The sequence below is a fragment of the Nannospalax galili genome, unplaced genomic scaffold (assembly GCF_000622305.1).
Source record: "Nannospalax galili isolate Female #2095 unplaced genomic scaffold, S.galili_v1.0 scaffold371, whole genome shotgun sequence".
Taxonomy (NCBI): Eukaryota; Metazoa; Chordata; class Mammalia; order Rodentia; family Spalacidae; genus Nannospalax; species Nannospalax galili.
In genome coordinates this window covers 4,359,401-4,384,954 of record NW_008331606.1, presented here as the reverse complement: position 1 = coordinate 4,384,954, position 25,554 = coordinate 4,359,401, and the positions used below count along the sequence as shown (strand labels likewise).

General features: G+C 39.0%; 1 protein-coding gene across 5 annotated transcripts in view; it reads left to right on the top strand.

The window, feature by feature from the left end:
* The window catches only part of Hs6st2 (heparan sulfate 6-O-sulfotransferase 2), a 297,096-nt gene that overhangs the window by 191,924 nt on the left and 79,618 nt on the right, over nucleotides 1-25,554 (top strand). For 3 of the 5 annotated variants that reach the window (XM_008826746.2, XM_029560449.1, XM_029560450.1), the window contains exon 3: nucleotides 23,076-23,108. The exons of the other annotated variants lie outside the window; for them this stretch is intronic. In XM_008826746.2, the coding sequence (XP_008824968.1) occupies nucleotides 23,076-23,108 (33 nt within the window). The remainder of the gene's footprint in view (nucleotides 1-23,075; nucleotides 23,109-25,554) is intronic. 5 annotated transcript variants of the gene reach the window in all.

Here is a 25,554-nt window from a genome sequence, read left to right as displayed (position 1 = left end):
TTACTACTAATTTCAGATAAATTCATTACCATAGTAAAGCAATTCATGTATTACAAAAAATGAAATAAAGGAGTCTCAGGCCCATATGTACATACATTAGAGCTTTTAATTTTTTTCTGTGTATACTGGTATGTCTTTGTTGCAATATCCTAGGTTATTCTTAGTCTAATATGTTTCAGCTTAGCTCCCCAAAGTCTAGTCTGTTTGACCTTTGTGAAGTGGTACTCTCTTCTGGGCCTCAGGGTTACTATCACTAAGCTGAGAGCACTAAATCAGATGAGCTCAGTGAACAGTTATTCTTTGTGTTCAGATTTGCCTTTCAGTCAAAACAAAAATTGATTTTCTGACATGGCCCAAGTGTCTTATTCCTATCAATATTCTTATAAATTCACCTCTTCTGCTTTTTTTCCCTTTTGGTGTACATATATGCATCCTCTTGCTGCCTTTTGCAAAGTGGCCATCTGTATTGAGCTTAAAGGGGGTACAAGAAAATTTTTGTATTTGTCTAAGATACTCAGACCTATCACCTGACAGCACCTTTCCACCTTATGTTTCTTTGATTATCCGTTCATTATATATTCATTTATTCATTCCCTCATTCAACAAGATGGACAGTGTGACTGTCTTATGCTGAGCAATGTGTATGTATAAGAACATCTAAAACACGATCAGTTTTTTTAAAAGATTACAAATGATCAATTCATAGGTAAACAATGTAGAATGAGATTACTTAAAAGATGTCAGAACTTTTTTAAAAAGGTATAAGGGGGAATCAGTCTTCTTTAAGGGTATAACCCCTGCCAGGTTGACTATCCTCCAACGAATGGGATGTTGCAAATCAGCTGATAGAAATTATATGACTTCTTTTCCAATGGTCATGATACATGTCACAAGACTTCGGGAATCAGACCTAGGGTTAACAGAGCTCTTGTTTTATCTTCACATTAAATAGATCAAATGTGGAATCAAATACTCTCAGTGTTCCTGTCTAATTCTCATCTTTTCACCTAGTTTACTGAAAGGGAAACTGTGACCAAGTGACCCTTTCTTAAAGTGTCTGTTTTCTCAGAATATATCCATGATGCACAAAACCCTTCTTTGCAGGGAGGTGGATAATGTCCAATCTTGAATCATTTAAACAAAAGTCACAGGTCCCTTGGTCCCCAGCTGATGACTGCTGCTAAGAAATCGTTCCACATAACGTTATTCCCAGATTGGTTGCCTGCTTAGACCTTTGCAGGCTAACTGACCCCATAGGCATGGTTAACTATATCAATTCCTTTCATAGGCTGGATTTTGCCATTTGGTGTCTTACACTCTTCTTTTCTTAGAACTACTGGAGTCTATGAATCTTCCATATGCCTGATTTGAACCTTCTGAGCCTTGACCTCTTGCCCAAGAGGCTCAATAACTTGTCTTGATTAGAGAGGTTGTACCCTATCCTGACCAACTTCTGTTATCTTGATATCATCCCTTTGGGTGTAACAATGACAATTCCATTGTGACTGTGCTGATCTCGGCTCACATATCATATCCTTTCAGGTCTTTCTGTAACTGTTCTTTTGTTCTTATTCCTAAATAACATAGGTAATAATGGTTTATAACCAGGTCTATGCAGTTTTGCTTGTAAGAGCCAACATGCCGTATTCTTTTTCTAGTAGTTGGGCTTTTGTTTGCAACTGTTTTTGCTTTGCCCTGCTGCCTTTCAGGATGTTTGTTGCCTTTGCTTGTGAGGAAACAGGCTGTGGCGATTGAAACTAGTCATTCCAGTGTGACTCTGACCAGTGTGAGAACATTCAGTGGCTATTACGTCTAGGACATTTCTAGAAAATGGAAGATTCACCCTTGCCTCAGGTGCCTATGTAAGGAAAAGTCATGTTTTCAGAGAGGAGAATAGGTTATGGGGGTTCTCAAGTAGAAGTGATTTGACTTTTGGCTAGTTTTCAAAGTTCTGACTTTACCTCCCATATTTAAATCCTATTTTCCCTTGAATTGACTGATATTGTGCTATTTAGTGCATTTTTAAATTCTACTTTTGTTTCTTTGTGGCTGTGTCTTCTTGATTTTTCCTTTTAACTAGGGACTCTTAGAGGCTTTGGTCCTTGGCTCCCTGTCTTTCCATTTGTCTCTTGAGTATCTCTTTTAAGGACAGGTTCAGTATCTAGCCCAAACCTTCCTCAAGTTTTAGTTTGGGAACTTCATGGATACTCTTGCAGTAATGCATTACCAACCTTCCAGTCCTACCAATCAAAAGCCAATTCATAGGGGCTGGAGAGACAGTTCAGTTCCCGGTGGTTAAGAGCACTGGCTGTTTTTGCAGAGGATCCAGATTTGGTTCCCAGCACCCACATGATGGCTAAAAATAACCATCTGTAAGTCCAGTTTCAGGGGATCTAATGCCTTATTCTGGCCCATGTGAGCATTGCATGCATAGGTGTACTTATATACATGCATACAAATAAAAAAATAAATATTTTTATGTAATTAATAGATGCTATTAAATGTTTTTAAAACAACTGCTGGTTAATACTTTCCCTTTCCAGGACTGAAATGTCATTTCTTTTTAAAATATTTTATGTATTATTTTTATTTTATGTGTATGTGTGTATTGCCTGCATATATGTGAGTGCACCCATGTCATGCAATGCCCATGGAGGATAGAAGGAGGGTGTTAGAGCCTCTGGAATTGGAGTTATGGGCAGTTGTTGCCTGCCATGTGGGTTCTGGGATTCGAACATGGGTCTTCTGCAAGAAGAAGCCATCTCTCCAGCTCCAAATGTCACTTCTTTTATACCATAGAAACTCTCATTATCATCTTGGGCTATTTAGTCACAATAATTTCTCTGCCTTTTGCTTAGATAATCAGTTAATAGATTTTTTTTTCTTGATTTTGTTGAGAATTAAGAAATTCTAGAGCTTCCAGGAATCTAAGATTCTCTCTAGGATATTTCATTGCCTCAGAGGTACTAGGACTAGATCCTCTGTCTAAAGGTCTCTAGGTAGTTACTTTTGTTACATTGTATTACTCTAAAGCAAGAGTGAAGTTCCTAGCTCTAGAAACAAATGTCTAGTTCAAATCTCCACTCCACTCAGCTTTAGCTGGGTTAAATAGCTTAATTGCTCTGTGTATCAATTGTAAAATGGAGAAAATATTTTAATATATGATAGTGAAGATTAAATGAGAAAATACCAGAAAGCACATAGAGGCCTTAGCTTGTGTCTGTTATGTTACCCCAATTCCAGACCTATTACTGATATTCTTTAGCTGTTTCCTGATTACTGTTAAATTTTATCTAGTGTTTCAAGTATGAAACCTTTAGACTCTGAAGTCTTCTTCTGTTCTGCATCCAATTTTTCTATTTAAGGAATTCTAACTGAATCATAATTTTAACAAAAAAATTCTAAGTGTTAATACTTCATATTAGAACAAAGAAAGGTAAGACAGAGAATTCATTAGCAAATACCTATGAGGTAACTTCCAAAATGCATCTTTGTTGACTTTAAAATATTTTATTTAATATTTTTACTTTTTATGTGTATGAGTATATTGCTTGCATGCATGTAAGTCCACCTGTGTCATGCAATACTCATAGAAGTCAGAAGAGGACGTTGGATCACCTGAAAGTAGAGTTATAGAAGGTTGTTAGCTGCCATGTGGATGCTGGGAACCGAACCTGGGTCCTGTGGAAGAGCAGGCAGTGCTGAGACATCTCTCCAGTCCCCAGTCTTTGTTAACTTTGAGAGACAAAGGAAAGTGTCTCTGAATTTAGTCTGGCTTATGTCTTGACGGAAAGAAGGACTGATTGGTTTACTCATGAGGTTGAGAGAATAGGATTGTGCTAACTATCCTGTTTAACGCTCATTCTTATTCTCACTTGACAATATATCTTAGTCATATTTTGTCATGCCTCAGGAAACTGTATAAGAAGAATTTTCTGGAACTACATTGCTGTCTAAAGGAATGGGACTAAGGTTGCTACTACTGAAAGAGAGGCTGGGACAGTTGACAACTTCCTGATAGTAGAGATGATACCATGGAAAGGCAGAGGGACAAGGCTGGCTAAGAATTGATAGGTCAAATTTCTTTGTTTACTGCTTGACTTAAAAGAATTCAAGCCTTATCAATAGCTTGCTAAGACAAATCAATGTCCTTTAAAGTCACCTCTAGAGTTAGCTCATTTCTAAATAGCTTTTCTTGTGATAGTAAAATGAATATTAGAGGCATATTTATATGCAAATATAAGGAAACTGAGGCCAGCAAAGAAAAGCAAATTGTTCAATGTCTTCCTGGTGATTCAATTCAAAATAGCATCGTTTAGTTGGCTTTTGTGTGTGTACAGGGCACCAATGGATTGGTTTCATATTTCTGCCCATACCTCGTAATGAATCTGTGTACTTAAGGCTGAGAAGCAGAAGCTTCATTTTTCATTTTTAGAGGATAGCAACACTAGAGTTTGAAGCCTACTTTGCCTGACCTTTTAAGCTTTGATAAAGGCAACCTTGATTCATGATGCATGAACCTGAGTATTTGAAATGGATAAGAAATGTTTTGTTCATTGAACATGCAAACGAATTACTTTCCAAGGACTGAAATTTAAACTGACATTAAGCTCCAAGAACATTTATATTTAATTGTACATAAAGGCCAGAAAACAATTTTTAACTTTGAAATAGTCAAATTAAAAGAGAAGTCCCACCTATGCAAATGATTTATTTTGTGCCAACACCATCCTGTTAGCATTGCCATCATTTGTCTGCATTAGCACTGTTAGCTTCTCAGATATTTCCAGGGAAACCCTGAAATTTGAACTGAGATTGGAAATAATCAGCCAGAGCAGTTCCCTGGAATGCTGATCCCATAGAATCAGGAAGTATGCTGGCTTCTAACAATGTTTGCCTCTCAGTGGGAGGAATAATAATGAAATGCCATGGGTAACCATGTATTTCTCTCAAGATGTAACCAAGGCGTCGAAATGTAATGGGAGGAACACAGGCAAGAAAATATGGAGATCTGGGTCTTAAATGTGACCCAGAGCAATTCCCTTCTCAACTTTGCTCCTTGCGTTCCTTAACTGTTAATTGAGAGGCAGGAAATTGATGACCAGCTTTGAAGAAAAAAGGAAAAGTTAAAATGAAAAGCATGATCAACTAAAACTGGATTGGTTATTTCTGAATATCTCTTAGCCTTTAGCCTTCTCAACAATACATGCATATATGCATATACTAGTTTTCCTTTTAGCCAAACACAGTGTGGTGCTGTGGGACAACAGTTGGACTAGGCCCGGGTTGTTGACATCTTGGTGTGTCCTAAGGTAAAACTTTTCCCTTTCTCTGAATTTCTCTGACTGCAAAGTGAGGAAGGTGGCTTCTAACTAAGACTATATTGGACACACAGACACATACAGAGAGAGAGCGAGAGTGAGAGCAAAAGCACGAGAGAGAGAGAGAGACAGAGAGAGAAAGAGAGAGAGAGAGAGAGAGAGAGAGAGAGAGAGAATGAATGAATGAATCCCACTCAACTTTCCTCTGGGACAGAGCTCTTCAGGTATGCATTTTCAATTGCTTCCAGAATGATTCCAATGTGTACTTCTATCTTAGCATCCTGACTGGCCTGCTTCCATTCACCATTCTACCACCGCCATTCTGAGACATAAACAAACAGCTTTTGGAGGCCCTTTCCAGCCCTCTGGGTGCCCCTGGTGCTGTTGGTCTAGCAGTATAAGGAGGGATTAGCCTAGCAGTGTTTTCAGCTTGCCCCTTCCCAGCAGTCTCCTCAAAAGGCTGGATGTGTATATGCAGGATGAGAAAGTGGTAGACACGAAGACACATTCTGTGGAGTCACCACATAACAAACTGCCAAGACAACTTCTGGGTTGTCAGCCATGTGAGCTTTGGTTGATCCATAAAGCGACTTTGTTAAATTAATTGATTCCTGGCTTTTCAAAAATCCCTCTTCTAGTGGGTTGCCTGTTGCTTATCAAGATGTGCTGAAGAAGTCAGTGCTAGCTTGAATTCCTTATCATGAGAAGATCAGGGCTGGTCTGATTCAAACATGAATATGGCAAAGGGGTCAGTTTAGCAACTGGAGAGCATGAAGACCGAATGTGCTTACAGAATAGAAACAACGAGAATGTGGAAGTGAAAAGAAGCTCCTTGAAGAAGATTTCACGTGTAACTCCATCTGTTCTTGATTTACACATCTGTGACCCCAAGTTTATGGGTCTCTAAAATGAGTAGGTTGGAAGCCCATCAGTTACTTTCAAACTTGGCCCTTCCAGGCTCAGAGCAAGTGCCTTAAAGACTTCCTCCGCACACTCTAACTCACCACTTAGAATCTCTAGGCTTCAAGGCACAATTCCCATTCACAATAAGTTCTAGTGCTAGGCATTATTCTGCATACCTGAGGGAGCCTGAGACGGGAGGATTGCAAGTTTGAGTCCAGCCAGTGCTCCATAGCAAACAAAAGCAGAAAGTTCTCTATCAGCCATTCTCTAGCTTTGCAACCACAGGACTTCTTTACACCCTCAAAAAAAAAAAAAAAAAAAACGCCTGTCAACCTAAATATCACCAAACTGTATTGTGTGAAAATTGAAAAATTCAATAAAAATATAAAATAAAAACTATTAAGGACTCCAAATTGTTTTTGTTTGTATAGTACATAACTATTGATGTTAGCCATGTTAGAATTAAAAACTGAAAATTTCAAAAATGTGTTAATTTCGAATGAAAATAGCATGCCTATTAAACATTATCACAAATATCATACAGACTAGTCATATAAAAAATGAACTGATTTTCAAAGCAAAAAAGAATTAGCGAAAGGCATTATTTTACATTTTACAAATCTCATATTTGACTTCATAAAAGATTGATGGATTTTTCATATTAGCTTCATTTTTTTGGATCAGGTTGTTTCGGTTGAAGTATATGAGGAAAATCCAGCATTGCACAGACATATACTTTGGAATAGAAGGACCTCGGGGACTCTGCCTGGTCTTGAACGCCACCAGTGTTTTCAAGCCGCATTTTAAGGGCCTCTGTGCTTCGTGAACACCTTCCTGGTGGTTATCAGTGCCCATCCTGTGGGGACATAAGTGGAAGCCCTACTTCTATCTTGTCACCCTTGAACCATATTACTTCTTCAGTTAGAGCTGCTCAGATTTTAATTATTGGAAGATGTGTTGTTGTTGTTTTTTTCTTTAAAAAGGATTCTGGTGCCTGAGGTGACAGCTCAGTCAGAAAAGTGCTTGCCATGCAAGCATGAGGATTTGAATTGGATCCCTAATATCCACCTAAAAAGCATGGCAGCTCAAGCTTATCATCCCAATACTGGGGAGACAAAGGCAGGCAGATCTCAGAGGTTTGCTTTCTGTTCAGCCCAGACTAATTGGTGAGCCTCAGTCCCAGTTAAAGTCCCAGTCTCAAAGTAATCAAAGGGTGGCCCCTGAGGTTGACCTCCAACTTCCACAAACCCATGCACACACAACTGCACCTGTGCATGCATCCATGTGCATACCCTCACAAACAAAGCAAAATCAATAACTCTGTTTCTAAAATAATTTAAAATCTATTTGTGTCAATCTTAGGTAATTGAAGAGTCAAGGACTTGGGAGCTGATCAAGATCATTGATAATCTTCCTCTGGGCTTCCTTTCCTTTAAGGTAGCAAACTCTTAAGATGTTGAGGAGGGGGTTTTGAAATTGTGCCTCAGACCCTCCTGGACAGTGAGAGGTATGTTATCCTGACAGTGACGGTTTCAGTGCCTGAAAATAGCATTGAATGGCTTGAAAGATTTAATGGCATCCCAGAATGGGACTGACTTGCTTACAGAGTGATATAGACTGCAGGAACCTTGAATTCAGTCTCCATCCAGCTGTCTGATCACTGAAGGAGTCAGGCCGTAAGGGCAAGTTCAGTGATATACTTACATGTCGACATCTTTAGAGCTAGACATTTATCATTATTATTTCCTAGATTTACCCCAGAGCTTTATTCAAAGAGACAAGAGCCAGTGTCAAATACTGTGGGATGTAAGTGACTTCACAACCCATTGAAACTTCTAATTTTGCGTGGAATAGGGAAGGCAGTGCTGTTCTTTCCCTTCTTGCCATCATCATTATTGATTTCCTGACATTTCTTTCATAAAACCATCTCCTGGGTTTCTCTGGCCTTGGTTCTTACTGCCAAGAATGTTCTCTGAGTCCCCTGCTGAGCCAGTTGTTGTGAATCCCATAGGTGTGGATCAGGGGACAGTTTAACAATAATCCAGTGAACCTTAACTCTTCCCTGTAGCCTGTGAGGCTGCACCGAGGCACTCCTAGTGCTGTGGAGGAAAGGAGGGTTCCATTCCTATTCTCTCCTTATTTTTTTTCCTGCTGGCCTTAGCATTAATTCAGAAGTCCAGACTTCAATGCCCAGCATCACAATCATTTGTGCTAATTGAGTGTTTCCAATTTAATGGAACTCTTCTCTCAGAGTTAAAAATAAAGCCCTAGCCAGAGAATCCAAAACCCTTGAACACTAATGATGGGATGTAAAACAGTGCAGCTGCTGTGGAAAATAGTTTGGCAGTTTCTCGGATACCTAAGAGAAATGAAACTTGTATATGAATCTTCATAGAAACATGAATTTTGATAGTTCAAAACAGACAACCAAAATGTCACTTCCAGTTTGTAAGTGGGTGATTGGATAAACATGTGGTGTATCCATTCACTGTAATACTATTCGGCCATAAACAAGATCAGAGATTTGAAACATACTAAAACATGAACAAATCTCAAAAATTGCATGCTGAGTAGTGAAAGAAGCCAGGCATGAAGGCCACATTATACGATTCTACTTATATGAATAATCTGCAGTATGCAAATCCATATAGACAGAAAACACTTGCAGTCATCAGGCACTGAGCAGAATGGGAGCTGGAGTGACTCTTCAGTGGGTAAAAGGTTTACTTTGGGGTGATGAAAATGTTTTGGAACTAGACAGAGGTGGTGAGTGCACATGTGACTCTTCTAAACTCCAGTGAGTTACACATTTCAAAATAGTTCATTTTATCTTACATGGATTTCACCTCAATTAAAAAACACAAAACAAATGTGTAAAACCCACCTGAATTCCTGATCACTACCTCCTCATTGGCTGATTTCTCTCATGGGTGTTTGTGGAATGAGGAGCCCAGTTCTGAGCTGTGAAATCTTCCAGAGTGGCAAATGGACTTAGCATGGTTTGTAGATACTTTCAGTAGTTACATCCCGTGGAACTGCCACATAAGCTCATAGAAAGCACGAACCACGTCTTGCTAACCTTTATAAGTGCCTAAACTTTCCTGGACATAGGAGGTATTCAGTAGAGTGTTGAATACCATAGAATAAAACCCATTGAATAAATGAATAAATGAATGAATTCACCATACTTTCATTTCATTTCTCTGACCCTTCATAGTGCTAATAATAGATTTACCTCAGAAGAGATCCATGGACTTGATTAGTGAGTGCAAATGAGATTTTTTGGATGCATTTTACTTTTTGTAAAAATTTTGGATATCTTTGCAATAGGATATTTGGGCTATGTAAAGGAATGAAGGAAGGACCCATAATGATCTACAACACAGAGGAACCTTGAGAACAATAAGCAAAGAGGAAAAAGCCAGTCACAAAAGATGACTACTACCATATGATTCATTTTATTTGAAAAGTCAAAAATAGGCATAATCCATGCAGACTGAAACTAGATTTATGGTAGTCAGGATCTGGGAGAACAAGTGGAAAGGACACTGGTATCTAAAATGTCAAGGCTTTCTTTTGGAGATAATAAAAATGTTCTAAAATGGATTTGGGTCACAGTTGTACATTTCTGAAAATACATTGAAAACCACTAAATACTTTAAACAGATGGATTGTATGGGAATTAAAGCTGTATATATATATATATATATAATGAGTGACGGACACAATTTGGATCAAAGGGAGCTATGGGACATGTCTGTGATTTTGGAGAGACCGCCACACAAAATGTAAAGTAACTGTTCCAGATACAAAGAGTTTCTGGATTCAAGAGCCCTTTAAATTGGGCTTCCTTTATAGGAGCAGCTCATGTGTTTCCAGACCATTACCCACTTGATGAGGGGCTGGGGACAGAGTAGCTTAAAGCCAGCATGTGAAGGGCAACTGCCAAGAATTGGGTAGCTAGAGATTGATGATAATATATGTCAGTGGAATACCAGAATTTGATTTGCACAAACCTAGTCGCCTGGTGACTTCTGCCCTGACTGTGATACACAGAAAAAAACCCATTTTGATGAAGAAGAATGAGCAAACAGCCTAATGATGGGCCACTTTTGTAATTAGCTAGTCAGCAAGTCTGGCTTCAAATAAGTAGTTCCAAATTCTCCTTCTATTCCTTGGGACTGTGCTCAGCAGTATAGTGCCTATCATATTCCTGAAAGACAACACAGAGATCTACTGCCACAGAGGGATATTATTTTGAGGAACTGAAGGTGGAATTTCTTGAAGGCACATGTGTGAAGATACTCAGGGACTGATGCTGTATGTAGATGTCAGCTGTTTTCCTTCTTTTTGGTATAAAGATACTCCCACAGCATCATTCCAATTAGCTGGCAGCTTGAATAGCATGATCAGCATCTCTTATTTCCTAGGGAGGTGGCCTTAGCAGCTTCAGGTGACACACTAGTTCCTGTCAGGGGTGATTACAAAGCCCTCTGCAGTGAGGGGGAGTTGATGCCTATTCTGATGATATTCCGTTTGCTTGAAAGGCTTTGTTGTATCTGGGACTGCACATGAGGGCTCACCCTTATTATACCCATCTCAATGGTGAACATATAAAAACTCACTAAGTGACCACTGTTGTACTTGGAATGTGATTAGAGAGAAATTAGGGAGTTCCACCACTGCTTCTGTTAAAAACCCATAACCTTTGGGGTCAGAGCAGACTAGAAGTTCCTGTCCATATGTATTGACTGTGTAACAGTTGGCAATGTGCTTCATCTTTTGGGGGCTCATTTTCCTTATCTGTGAAATGAAATGGGAAAGAGCATTCACCAGTTATTGTGAAAAGAAAGCCTAGTCCTCATGCAAGAATCTCTGCTCCCTGCATCCAACTGGGCCCTTTACTCCCATCCCTCTAGCATCGATTACTGCATTTGGTTTTCTTTTGCTTCATTTTTAGAGAAAATCTGGTGCTTTTAAAGCTCCTTAACTAGAAGTCAGGAAGGCTAGCAGAAGCTCTGAGCCCTGTGATGAACTGTGTGACCCTCTGTAGATCCCTTTCTCTCTCAGAACCTATAAATGACGAGTTTGGGCTTGACAGTGTCTTAGGAATACCGTCTAGTTTCAGTAAGTTTAAAAACTAGGTTAAGGTCAAATTGTACATGTCCTAGTTCATCATCCTAGAGGATAGACCCAGCCATTTGGCATCTACAGCTATTTCCCCAGGCATCAAAAGCTCTCCTGTAACCAGCATGCATTCTTCTTCTGACTGCACTTGGTATCCTTGCCCTAAGCTTTCCGGGTTCTGTCTGTATCTCCTGTAATCACATTTTTGTATAGAATAAAGGGAAATAAAGGGAAAGAAGGAGCTCAAGAGAGGTAGGACCATAGGAGAAGGGTATTAGTAATGGAGAAAGGGGGGAAATGGGGGCACCTTAAGTGGGAAAACCATGATGGAGGGGTGAGACAATGTGAGAGATAAACAATGCCTAGCTAGTTTTGAAAACCAGAGAGAACCATATTATTCCTACAACCTACTGACAAATTATACATAGCAGATCAAGAAATATATGTCTAGGTAAGGTTTATCTGAGAACAACTGATCTTTGCCCAAGATTTATCTATATGACACACAATAATTAAAAATACTAGACTAGTGGAACTAATCTTTTTGGGTGTTTAACAGATATACTTTGAGGTCTATAATAATTTGGTCAGAGGCGCATAAAAGACACTTTTTGCTCCTTGCCCTCCTAGGTCGACTAGTTCCAGGGGACTATGAGCATCTCTCAAAATGTCCTATAATGGTGGTGGGTCACCTGTCCTCTTGATCAAGGAGGTCGCGGAGACCTCACCAGATGGACTTGAACCAGTGTCCAGTATATAAAGAGGAGGGTGAATATGTCAATGCTCTTGTAATGAGATGCTTCTTCTAATTATATGGTTATTAAATAAATAATTTAAAAATATATATAGGAATAATAGCAAGAAGTAGCTCCACTCCTCACTGTTTCTGAGAGGCCTGATCTGCCTGACAACTTCCCTTTCCTTGTGGCCTACCCACGGCCACTTGATTTATGTCTAAGACACAGCACAGCTATGGTGAAGATTTACACCCAGTTCTCATCTATTCCTGTGTGTTCAAGTGGTTTGCACTCATAGCCGGCACGTATATCCTGGAATTCAAAATGAAAAATAGCCTCATGTGAAACTTGAAGAGAGGCACACACTGAAGCACTTTAGAGCATGCTGTCCCCAGCTCTCCATGGAGATATGCTGTGCCCAGCATGATTATATACAGTGACCCTTTCAACATCAGGGCCATGTGGAGGCAGGCTCAGAGTCAATCGTACAAAGCATAAGATTTGGAGCTGGATGACTGATTATTTCTATGCTAATGGCTTCACTTATTATCCATGTGACCTTACTTTAGAGTCTGAGATTCCCCTATCTTCCCTGTAAAATGCGAATGATACGTACCTGATAGCATTGCAGAGAAGGTAAAAACAGTTTTAGTTAGGACAACATAGAGGCTAATGAGCTTGGGGACTAGCATCCTGTGGTTCTGAATTTGAGTGCAGACTCCACACCTTACTGTGCTAGTATCTCTTAGCTGCAGTTTTCTTATTGGTACAGTGAGTTTAGATTTTTGTTCTGGATGAAATGAGCTAATTCCTCTTAAGCACATAGTGCCTGGCATAGAGTAAGAACTCATTAGATATTAGTGAATGATATGAATCTTATTGTTTGTCATTTAGGGATAATTTCCAATAATTCTTGAAAACATGTTGTGTGTTCCTCTGGATGATTCAACAAATGGGCCTTGTACTTCATATTCTTGGGACAAATTCACTGAGTAATTGTCTTCCTGGTTTTAAACTCTCAGGTCTACAGTAAAAGCCTAGCAACAAAAGGGAGACCAGTTTCTCATGGAAAGAAACTCTTTGCCTAACATTAAGTAGTGCTACATCTTCACATAGGATGTTGTCCATAGTTGACGAAACTGTTGAACCTGTCCTAGTTTTTCAAAAGCAGTACTTCCGTCAATAGCAGCAGGGTAAATTGGGTTAGGAACATTACACCTGCCAAACAGAAACTATTATTAATTAGCTAGGTGTCTCAAGAATAACCCCAGACACGCGGATGTTCTTCACATTGAAATACACCAGCCAGATAAATGGAAACACAAACAGCATCTATCTTTGTCCTAGATATTTTTAAATAATGAAGTCCATGATCCATGATCCAAGTGTTTCATTTTTTGATCCCATACAATCACATCTTGGAAAACATCTGAACAAAATGAGGCAGTTCTCTTTTATTTTCCTATGAAGACTATTGGGTGGTAAGCTGAACAGCTTTGTATGAATCACTTGGTTGGGTGCTGTCAGGGACTACCGAAGATCACCAAGAGGTCACTTTTGTTGAGAAAAATGAGACTGACAGATTTGAAATGACCAAAGAGGAAGAGCTGTGGCTCAAATACAGTTGCAGCAACCCTGCTGCCTTCGTTAGTCCACTGTAGCACATTCCTTCTTGTCAGGCTCACAAATCACTCTTCATTTTGCACCAGATTCAATGGAGTTTCTATCCAAATCCAGGTGTTCCCACCATCATTTGACTTCATTGGACAGCTAAGCCCCTTGCTGAAAACAGGCGACATATATCCAGAATGGACCATCTTATGAGGATGTTAGTGACTCCACTGACTATTTCCTGGGAATGAGCTCAATCCTCCCTTTATCACTGGCAAATCACTATTTTTAGGGAACTTTTTCAATCTCTGTGTTTTAAATGTGTTAACATATGAATAAAGCAGTTATACCTCAAGTTGGCAACTGGCCATGCTTTGTCTATGTCAACATAAAATACTTAGGATTCAATAAGGTTGAAGTGCTTTGCACAGTGGCTTGTAAAGTTACAGAGCCCTCCTGCTGATTTGAACCAGTCCTAAAATAGCTTGCATTATAGATCTTCCAGACTCCGAACTCTGAGACTAGGACACAAAATGGAACAAAATAGGGCCTAGAGAGATGGCTCAGCACTTAAGAGCACTTGTTGCTTTTCCAGAGGAGAGGACCTGAGTTAAATTCCTAGCAACCTCATCTAGTAGCTCATAACTGCCTGAAACTCCAGCTCCTGGCAAATTGAATGCCTCTGGGCTCTGTGAGCACTTGCTCTCGCGTGCACATACCCCCACACAGGCACATACACATAATTTAAATCTTTGCTCTGGAAATTGTTATTGAATATGTTTATGCTGTAATAAAATGCTTCTTTTAATCATGTGGTTATTAAATAATTTTTAAAAAAATTTTAAAAATTAAATGTTAAAAAATTAAATGGAACAAAACAATCCCTAATGCATTTTTTTATATTTATAGTGTAAGTAAAACTTTTTCAGGTCTTTATTGTAACAGAAGACAAGTTCTGTTACACTCAGGAAATCTTCTAAGGACAGTGGACTGTTTCCTTTCTGTTTTAGGCATGAGTTCAAATTGAAGAAATGTGCTACTGGGACATATGATACAACTATAGATGCTTACATATGGGGAATTCTAAGACATTAACAAATGTATAAAAATTGCCATCAGCATTCTTTCTGAGCACTTATTTTATAACTCACACAGGGATCCTGTATCATGAATGGAAATACTTCTCATGAGGCCAAACAAGTCAGGTTTTCTAAGTTTCTTGGTCCACTATTTTGTTTTGTTTTTCTTTCTTTTGCTTGCTCCATGGCAAAACGTCTGTTTTCTGAAAGACTACATTGTCAAATAGGTGGTATATGAACTCCTTTAGACGGAATGGTGTATCCTGCTACAGCCAAGGACAAAATGGGTTAAGAATAAACCCATTTCCCACTAAAACCCTAGAATTACTTGATCTCCAGATTCTTAATTAGACCAGCACTAGAGGGCACTCTTATGATGCCAAAATGGCAGAATTTTACATATATCTGGTATGGAGGTGGGAGTGAAGGGAGAGGGGGAAAGAAGGATAGTCTACTAGGACTGCAAACAACAAACAGCTTAGAGGAGGCATCTACAACTGAGAATTGACTTATTTGCATTCAGACAAGAAAATTCTTATTCGAAAAGTGCTATTCAGCAATTCTTCTCATCAGATCCACTGTGTTTGCAAAATATGATTGGTGCTTCAGCAATAAAGGATCCAGGTATTGGGCATTATTTCTCCAATGAAGAGAATATAAGAATAATTGATGGATAATATGTGAAATAGTAAAGTGACATTGAGGCAGAGGACCTGAAGTTAGCACGAAGCACAGAAAAATGTGTTTATAATTGAAAAGCTATCAGAAAAGAAGAGTGCAAAGCCCTTAGGATCATTCGCGGTTGTTTGCCCAGTCTTTTGCAATCCTTGCTCTTCAGTTGTTCTGAAGCATGGTGTGATTGTGTCTCAGAGAATGTGCTTGCTTGCTGCCTGCAGACAGACTCTGTTAGACACAGTGTGGGTAATGTACTATCAAGAAACGTGACCATTAAACTTGGGCCATGTGACCATTAAACTGGACTTGGCTCTACCACTGCTATGTTCTATGGCAAGTCACTGCCCAGTCAGGGTCTAAGTATCAGAAAAAGACTGAGTGACTGTATTAGTACCTAACACATTCCCAGCCTTTGAAGTACATATATATATATATATATATATATATATATATATATAATATGAATGAGAGACAAGGTCTCGCTTTAACCCCAGCTGGCCTAGAACTCACTGTGTAGACCAGACTGGCCTCAGTCTCACAGAGATCTGCCTGTCTGTCCCTCTCAAGTGCTGGGATTAAAGGTGTGCACTACCACACCCAACTTTGAAAGTATATGATTAATATTGAAAGAACTTTCCATATCAGTTGTTTATAGCAGCCACTTTTGTTCTGAGTCAGACTCTATGTGGTAGGCACCTTGGCATGGATGCTCCATGATGTCATTAGAGGTGGTAATGAAAGGATTTGCTAGCCCCAAGGAGCTGATATGTCCATATTAGTCATTTATTTAGGTTGATGGCTTACTACAAATATAACCTCAGAGATTTAACACACTAAGTCATGAATAGAGCCCCTCAAATTGGCTTACTATGCTCAACTTAGGTAGCTCCTAACCTGTGTGCTGAGCACTAGCCAAAGTCTCGGGTATGTCCATGTGCAGATCCCTGGGGTGCTAGTGGGCTGCCAGTGAACATGATGGGAAGTCGGCTACTAAGAACCAATTTGCCTACTCAGATTTTGACCTGAGGAACTCTTAGAGAAATTCAGGACTGTTTCTGTCCAGGTCTCTGTTTATAAGACTATAGTTCATGCAAAAGTTCCTGACTAAGTCAACTTCGTCATAAAGTCTTAGAATGTTATGGTGAATAGGAACCTTGTCAACGATCTCATGTGGATACAGGAAAATGGAGAGCCTTCCTCAATTATGAATGGACTTACCAAAGGTGATGGTAGATGGAGGATGAGAACCTCACTTTTTGATTTCTAGTCCAAGACTCTCTCTGTGATGATGTAGTATATGGCATTTGTCTCTCTCCATCATCATTGAGTCTAGGAAATAGGCAACCAGCAACTGTTAATGACAGATATCACTGTAATGTTGCCTCTTGGGTCATTTATGGAATATGACTGGAGAGATGTGAGGACTGATCCTTAAAAGCAATCTTTTCTAATTGTCACAGAGTTGCAGGTGAAATCAATGAGGAGTCATTTCCTTTGTTCTAAAGGCTCTGTAGTCCTAAGGCTCTTCTTGTCTAAGACAAGAATCAGATTGACATCTTTTCCATGTGGCAGAAAATAGAAAGAGAAGAGATTGGGTTTGGAAACTAAGTTGAGTGTCTTGGAGATATGGAGATACTGTAAAAGGAATAGTGAACACAGACTCAGAGGACTTCATTGTTGCAGCAAAGCCTAGATCCCAAGGGATCAAAACATATACTCAAAGAATAACCATAGAAAAGATGTTCTGGGTTGCAGTCTTCTCATGCCAACCATGATCATGTAGTATGCATTATTTTAGGCAGACTTGGCAGGGATAGACAAAGAATGCAGAGTAGTCAAACAGTAGAGCACAGATGTTAGGGCACATCCCTCCACTATACTAATAAATGTTGTTGATTTCAATGTAGCCTTGACATACAGGTGTTTTTTGAGACAGGGTCCCCCTGCAGCCCCGCCTGGCCTGGAACTCTCTATGTAGACCAGGCTGTCCTTGAACTTACAGAGATCCACCTGCCTCTGCCTCCCAAGTGCTGGGACTACAAGCGTAAGCTACCACGCCCAGCGACATACAGGTGTTTTTAAGTGCTGGCTTTGATAGCTTGATTCTCTTTCCAAATCAGCAAGATGTCTCAGTGACGGAACTCAGGGAGCTGTCTTCTCTTGATCGGCCACAGTCATTTATATTTGGACTATTCTCATATTTGTTTTCCCTCCTGAATAAAAATAATCTTGCATAAAATGTATTGCTTGCTGACTCTGACCCTTGTCCTCTGCTAAAGAATTTCTGTGTATGATAAAATATTTTTTTAAAAAAGGGCTGGAGAGATGGCTCAACGGTTAAGAACACTGACTGTTCTTGCAGAAGACCCGGGTTCGAATCCCAGCACCCACATGGCAGCTAACAACTGTCCGTAACTCCAGTTTCAGGGGATCTGACAGCCTCTTCTGTCCTCCACGGGCATTGCACGACACAGATGCACTCACATACATGCAGGCAATACACCCATACACATAAAATAAAAATAAATATATTCTAAAAAATAAAAAAGGAATTTTATGTATGATCTCATCTAATGTTACAAGTTACTGAAGAGCCAGACTTCTAGACTCAAACTCATTGGCCTGCCTACAAAAGGTACTTACTGCTGGTTTCTGCTCTGACTGGATTGGGTTCTTTTGTGACTAGGCAGCACTTATGTCAATATTTTGTTAAATATGTTGAATACCATTATGAGTGCAGCCTCTATATTGTCCTGTTTTGTAGGTGAGAATACCAGGTTGAGAGAGTCATGCGGGTAGTAAATAGCAGTGTCTACACTGGAACATAATCTGTATGACTCCTAGGCTTATTTCATGGCCCCAAATCACTCTTAGACCTATGTGTAAGCTATAGGCTGAGGCCAACGGTTTGACAGTTTGTGAGGAAAAATGAGCCTTAACAGGACAGGAAATCCAGACCCCTTTTTCTGGCTCCTTCATTTGCCTGAACCAGTTTGAACAGGGTCTTTTACCTGGGACTTTCACAAGCACTGGGCCCTTTTCCATTTAGTGGTAACAAATGTAGCATGTAAAATTGTGAATGTTGTTGTTTATCCTTTTTCCCACTAGATAATACAGCATTTGGCTCTCAGAAATCAAATGAAGAATGTACCTTGAGATAGAAAAATGGTGGGTTAGAGTACTTGAACAGAAATCTACTAGGTCAGACAAGGATGTATGTGGAAGTCAATCCTACCAAGGCAAAATAATAAAGAGGGAGTCAAAGCACAGCAGCATTTGTTGATGGAGGGAGGTGGGAGGGAGGGAGGGGGAGAGAGAGAGAGAGAGAGAGAGAGAGAGAGAGAGAGAGAGAGAGAGAGAGAGGAGGAGAGAGAGGACAAAGAGGAGGAGGAGGGGGAGGAGAGAGAGGAGGAGGAAGAGAGAGAGAGAGAGAGAGAGAGAGAGAGAGAGAGAGAAGCTGAGAAAGAGAGAAACTGAGAGGAGAGGCCAAGCAGGTCATTTGCTTGGCACTTCTGGAATCATTGTAGGAAGTTACTTGCTATAGATTTGTAATCAAATTTTAAAGTGTTTTTGTAGGAAGAGTTTTAACTAGATTTCATCAAATCTGAGCATCTTTCTGTTTTGAGAATGTGTGTCTATGGAGATCTTTTACCCAATGCCAGGCTCTTGCCAGATAAAGAATGTGAAAGAGCACAAAGAAAAATCGGAGTGGAAACCTATTGATCAATTAGATTTCTGATGCTTTTCAAGTTTCCTTGTATAAATTTTCAGCTGTAAAGAACCAGCCACACCATATTTCAAATAAACAAAGCTCTTTCCATAAACAGAATGATGTTCAGTCACTTTTCAATTTGGACACTACTGTTTTGACCATGTTGTCATTTACTCATGAATGCAGGAAATCTGGGCTTTCTGGACTACTTAGTAACATGTTGTACTAAGAAAACAACTACAGGTTAGTGTATTTTAAATGATTGTAGCTCCAAAATGGAGCTAGATAAATAAAAATTATTGGAATTGGGGGAATTTTAGAAACTATACTTTTTATCTCCCTCATCTCTTGTTTCTTATGAAAGATTGTGGAGAAGAGAATTTGCCCAAGATTAAACAAGTCATTGGGCAAATCAGGATTAAAAACCCAAGATCATAATTCTTGGGCAAGAGATCCTAGATTTTTATACCATCTTGTTTTGCCTATGGTCTTCGCTTGGGTCTTCATATCAAAGCGAATTATTTCACTTTTATTTCAGAATTCCTAAGCACCAAACCCAAGACTGTGAATTCTAAGAGGAGATTCTTGGTTAAAGTGAATCCTCCTCTGTAGTAGTTTTCCACAGTGGTGAAAGCACTTGTAAATTTGCCCAATCTCTCACCCATGCTGGTGCAAGCAAACCTAATTAACCTAAAGAGTCACAAAAGAACATGAACTTAAGAGTAGAAGTAAGTAGAAACAAAGAAGGGACTCAACAGAAGAGGTGGTATGACAAGAGAGAGTAGTGGGCAGTGAATCTAATGAAAATACCTTGTATGCGTATATGAAATTCTCAAAGAAAAGAAGAATCCCTTTTTAGAATTTTGATATATTTTCAAATACTTTTATTAATTCCCTGAGAATTTCATATAATGTATTTTGATCACATTCCCCCATAGATTAGTGCATTTCTCAACCCTCATGAGACAAGCTACTTCTTGTAATAGAAGGCAGTTATCACATAGATCCACAATTGGTCAACGTGAAGAGAATAAAAGATGGTGGATTGCTCAGTCTTATCTGTATCGAATCCTCTTTAGAGTTTTGTAATCTCTACTCTCTCCCATAATCCCATTATTCCAATGATGTATGTGTTCTCTTTATTTTCAGTTTTTCCTTTACTTAATCTTTGGCTATTTTTTGGTGGGGGGTAGTCACTGGCATTTGAAGGTTGATCCCATCGTCTTGATCCTGGCATAGTATCTAGATCAAGGGCATGATAAGCAAGACCAACTTCTCTTGTTTTCCCAGGCTGTGGCTTGCTGAGGGCTAATGGATCTAATCTCAGCATGTCACCTGGGCCACCTCTGAGAGAAAACAAGAGCAACCAAAGAGAAAAACTCTATAAGGACGTGAAACTGCAGTATTATTGTCACTGCTAGTGAGACTTGCAAAGTGCAAGCACTGGAGGCTTATAGACCAGCTGAAAAGAACTCTGACAGCTTTTGGGGAGAGCTTTCAATGGGGAGAAACCATAAATTTATAGTATTCCTTCTAATCAGAAAGAGAATTCTTTCGATTACAAATGTTGGATTTTATGCCATTGGGTTTGTTCTCCAGACATAAATAAAGGCATAAATAAAACCAGGAGAAATGCTTTCATGTATAGTATGCTTCTGAGGAATTCTTATTCCAAGCAGATGGACTACAGAACATTCCATAATATTGTCGACTCTGCAGAAAGCAAGGATTTTTTTGTTGTTGTTTGTTTTATCCATGGTTGTATCCTCTGTACCTATAGTAATGCCTGACGCCTAATGGATAATGAATATATTTGGAATGAATCTTCTTGATTAAATGATCTCTTAAAAATTCTATTTAAGAACCATCCTAAATGGAGAGTTGTGCGTGTGCGTGTGTGTGTGTGTGTGTGTGCGTGTGCGTGCATTTGTATAAAATGAGTTTTTAAATTACATTTCTTCTAATCAGTATGCATCTCTTTTTTCTTAACTTTTTCCTCATGGCCTTTGCTTCATCTCTGATGACTACCCACCCTTTTGATTGATGTACCTGTAACATCCTCACGTATTATTACTGAATCCTGCATCTCTGGCCATCTGGACTCCCAGGTAAGGCGATGAACTCCTAGAAGTCTCTTTGGTGCAATCTCTGGGCAAATATTGGTACACAATTGGGAAATTTGCCTAGAAATAAGTGATAATGGCAAGAGGAAATAGTTCCCTGGTTAGAATTAATCCAGTTCGGATATAAATAAAAAGTCAATATATATTCATGTAATTTGAGAATTCCCCTTAGTACAGAAAAATGAAAATTGTGGTTTAGAAAACAATACATATTTCACTTTGGAATTTATTGGTACTAAAAATCACACATAGCTTTATGTTTTATTTTTTAGTGTTTTGTTGTTATTGTTGTTATAATGTTTTTCTCTGTATTTTCATTCAAAACTGTGTTTTCTTTTGTTCGCTAGGCTAAGTGTAGTCCAAGGGCTTCTATCCTGTCTTCAGTGTGTAAGGTCTTTAACCTATGAACTAGATTACTCTACTCTAAACTACCTCTTTCTTGTGACTTGAGTGGAAAAGAGCACATCCGGCTTTGGGTAGCAAGTTAGCTAATAGGGGTATGTTGTGTAATAGATTTGATATCAGTCCTCACTAGGCATATCATATTCGTTTCTCATAATACATGTTCCCAAGAGTGTTAACAACTGGGAAGCAGGGAAGGGGGTATAACTACACAAGTGACTCATGCTTTAAAAAAAGTCATAGACTATTTCTCAAGTGATAATACAAGGGCCCTGCTACTAACTGTGCTATTAAAAGACACTCTTAATTCACCTCTGAAGTCTACACAATTTTTTAGTGTAAAGACATTTCTCTCACGAAAATTCACAGGCCCCCATAACCTGCTATAGGCACAGAAAGTGTACAAAAAATGTAATGTCCCTTGCTCTAGTATAATGAAAATCAGAAAGCCAGCTTAGTCTCACATGAACAAATGATCTGTGCACATCTTCAGAGACCCTGCTAATACAAGAAGTTCACACAGAGCCCGTGACCTGACCTCGTAAGTAAGGGTGCTTGCCTTGAAGCCTAACAATCTGAGTTCAGTTCCCAGAACCTACATGGTAGAAGGCGAGTACTGATTCCTGCAAATTGTCCTCCCAACCTCCACACACTCCAGGGCATGTGCTCGCTTCCTCCCCGCTCCACATACACACACAAAAAAAAATACAAAATTTTAAAAGCTCACACACTAGAATTAGTGTTTTGCCATGCCTAAGGTGCATGCTATGAGAAACCCTAAACAAGCTTTGTAAATGGAGAGCTATTGTTTGTGTACTTTGGTTGTCTCATGTTTGACTGGAAGTGATTAGAGTGATGAATTATACATCACTTTGCATGTATATGTGTGTGTTTGAGTTTTCATCTTTTAAAGCATGTGGGCACAGTCTAGTAGTTCTTTTTTCTCCTTTATTTGTGTTTCATACATTCCTGATGATGTGAAAAATCCTCAGTCCTTTCACAGATGCATTTCCATTTCATCCATGCCATAGGGTTGAGCTTGTTTGGTTTTTGGTTTCTTGGCTTGTGTCTTTGCTCAGATTGCCACAGCTCCTTGTGAAAGGGAAATGGAGTTACCATAAGTGATAGATTCATCATTCAGCTCTCCACAGGATGGTTCTCAGTGCTGCCCTATTCCTTTCAGCCTTGTGATTTGGAATGTTCTCATTGTTTGAGAGGAGCTAATGGGGTGCAAAATGGGAAAGCCAGCCATGAGCTATTTCCTTACAGCTTGGGAAGCTAGAAAGATACAATATCCAAGCAAAATGGAAGGGCTTTTTTTTATGGTTTTAACTCTTCTCTTGGCAAGCTCTTGCTAGCGACTGGTTTTACTGTTCCTTTAACAGGTGGAGGATTTTTCAGATTCTAGATTCGGCAAGGTAAGTAACAATGTATTTTTAGTTTAACTGAACCCAAGAAAACTGGAAAATAGACTCTCTGCTTGCCTTCCAGTTTAATTTAAATACAAAATAAATACTTAATTTAGGGAATAGATGTCTGGCAATGCTCATTGTGAGTTTAATCAGAAGTGTGATGGATGTCCAACCTGCCCCATTCTAGAGAGTTAACTTCTTTAATTCTTTTGCTAAAACTGAATGACACAATAGAGTGTGGAGGGTCAGAAGACGCCTCACTATCAACAAAGTCTTTACAGTGCTTTAAGCATGCCTCTGTTCCTAGGCTGGATGATGGTTTATACAACATTTCCTTGATGGGAAATAAATTATTTTACGGTGCCCAGGATTTTTAAGTGTGCACAAAGCAGAGTAATCTCATAGGCCATAGGTCTTTATGACATGAACCCTACTGGAGAGCAAATGTAATCATAAAGCTCCCTGTGGGGGAAGAAAGGACACTGAGAATGTTTCAGGAGAGCACCCACTGTTACCATGGACTATAGCATCATAATGCCGCCAGTTCTGAAGAGGCTAATGACAATGTTAAGCCGTTTTTAAAATGCTGTGCTCTCCATTTCATTTTAATGAAATGAAAAAAAAATTCTGTGCTCTAATTGCACAACAAGTTTTCTTCTGAAGTCATGATGTTCACCAGTATTGTTTTGGTCTGTTTTTGGTTTATTGGCTCCGGAAATATTTAGCAGTGCCTCTGTTTTCTCTTCCTGCGCTCATGTAGCTCCTCCTGTGTTCCCTCACTAAATAGGTTAGGGAGTGCAAAGGTGATTGTCTTGGTATTTCTCTACAAGGTCAGGCTCTTATAAAAATAGATGAGATAGGTCCTTTTTTAAATGCCCAGTTTAGTTTTCAGGAGAGGGGCTTCTATATTCCCATTAGGGCGTTGCAGACCTATCTGGCAGATGAGAAGAGTAAAGTCAGTGTTTAATGTTCTTGTCAGGTTGTAATTTACTGAGATAAAAGGTATAGACAGACATCAACACTTCATCACACATTAGTGTGAGAGGAAATTTAAAGATCATAGATTGAATACCTGCCTTGGTGGCAAGAATATTAGATGTTGCTACTCCCTAGTAGAGTGGGTTTGATTGGGTCCCATACCATTCAGCCGTGATTTACTTGTATAAAATAAAATTGAGTGGATGACTATTAGGACAGTGACTAATAAAATAGGGACTATTTCTCCTTTAATTGCTTTGATGGGAGAAGTATTGACATTTTTATTTCCTTTATGCTTTAAATTTTACATAGTAGCACCATTCTGATATACTTTTATTATTATGGTGCTGATCATCTGGACCAGAAGTTATTGTAAGAGAAACTTATACATGGTCTTGGTTAGTGAGAAGGAACAGAGGAGTGCAGATGGTGAGGTGGGAAATAAACAGCTCTGGTAAATACTGATGAGGCCACTTTTGAATTCTGGTGGACTGAATGAATGATGTATGAAAACTGTTTGCAAAGCTAGCATATTTTCAACCACTAGTAAAATAATAAAGCAACAATTCATTCGGTAATCCTCATTGTATCCACAGTTTCATAAATGTGCAAGATTATGATTATCTCTGCTGCATAATTAACAATTTGCATAAGTACTCGCTATTATTTATCTGTCTGAATGGATTTTTGTAATCCAGAGGAAGAAGGGAACAATCAGTGCAAGCCATCCCAAATGCCTCATATTATTGCTACACACATGCACAATTAACAGTGATACTAATCGCTTCAGACCAGAATCTCATTTGTTTTTTCTATAGACAGCAAAAACATTAATTGCTAGAGTTTTTGTTACCCACTCACACACTCTCTCACTTTTTCCCTGATAACCAATTAGATTTTCCAAGGTCTCCACTTGGTTGTAAGCAAATTATTGGGTTGGATTTCCAGTACATCATTTTGTATGGAGTTTTCAAGCTTCTGTTTAAGCTCGCAATCAATGTCTTGACCAGCCACAGATTTATTTTTAGACTATTTTAATGATAGCCTTCTACAAATTTAACGAATGAAAGGATGCTAACAGGTCAACCAGTTCTGCTGCTGTATTTCTTTCTACTTCCTATGCCATATCTTTAACATTATTGCCATTAGGTCTGCACAGGAGAAGCATAGACATTCAAGGCTAAAAGATGCCTTTAAAGATCTTGTGGCCAAATTCCCTCAGTTCTCACAAGAGTCTGATCGTTACTCATTTGAATGTCTGTAGCATCTATTGAATCAACAATGCCACACCAAAAACCTATGCAACCACTGAAAACTATTGTAGCAATTACATTTGAATTATAACAGGTTGTTTTGCACTCATAAAAATTTAGCCTTTTTTTAAAAGAATTGAAAATAAAATAATTTAGGTATGTCTCCCATAAGGTTTACCTGAATATAACCAGAAAGTTAATGGTGTGCAGAGAGAGAGAGA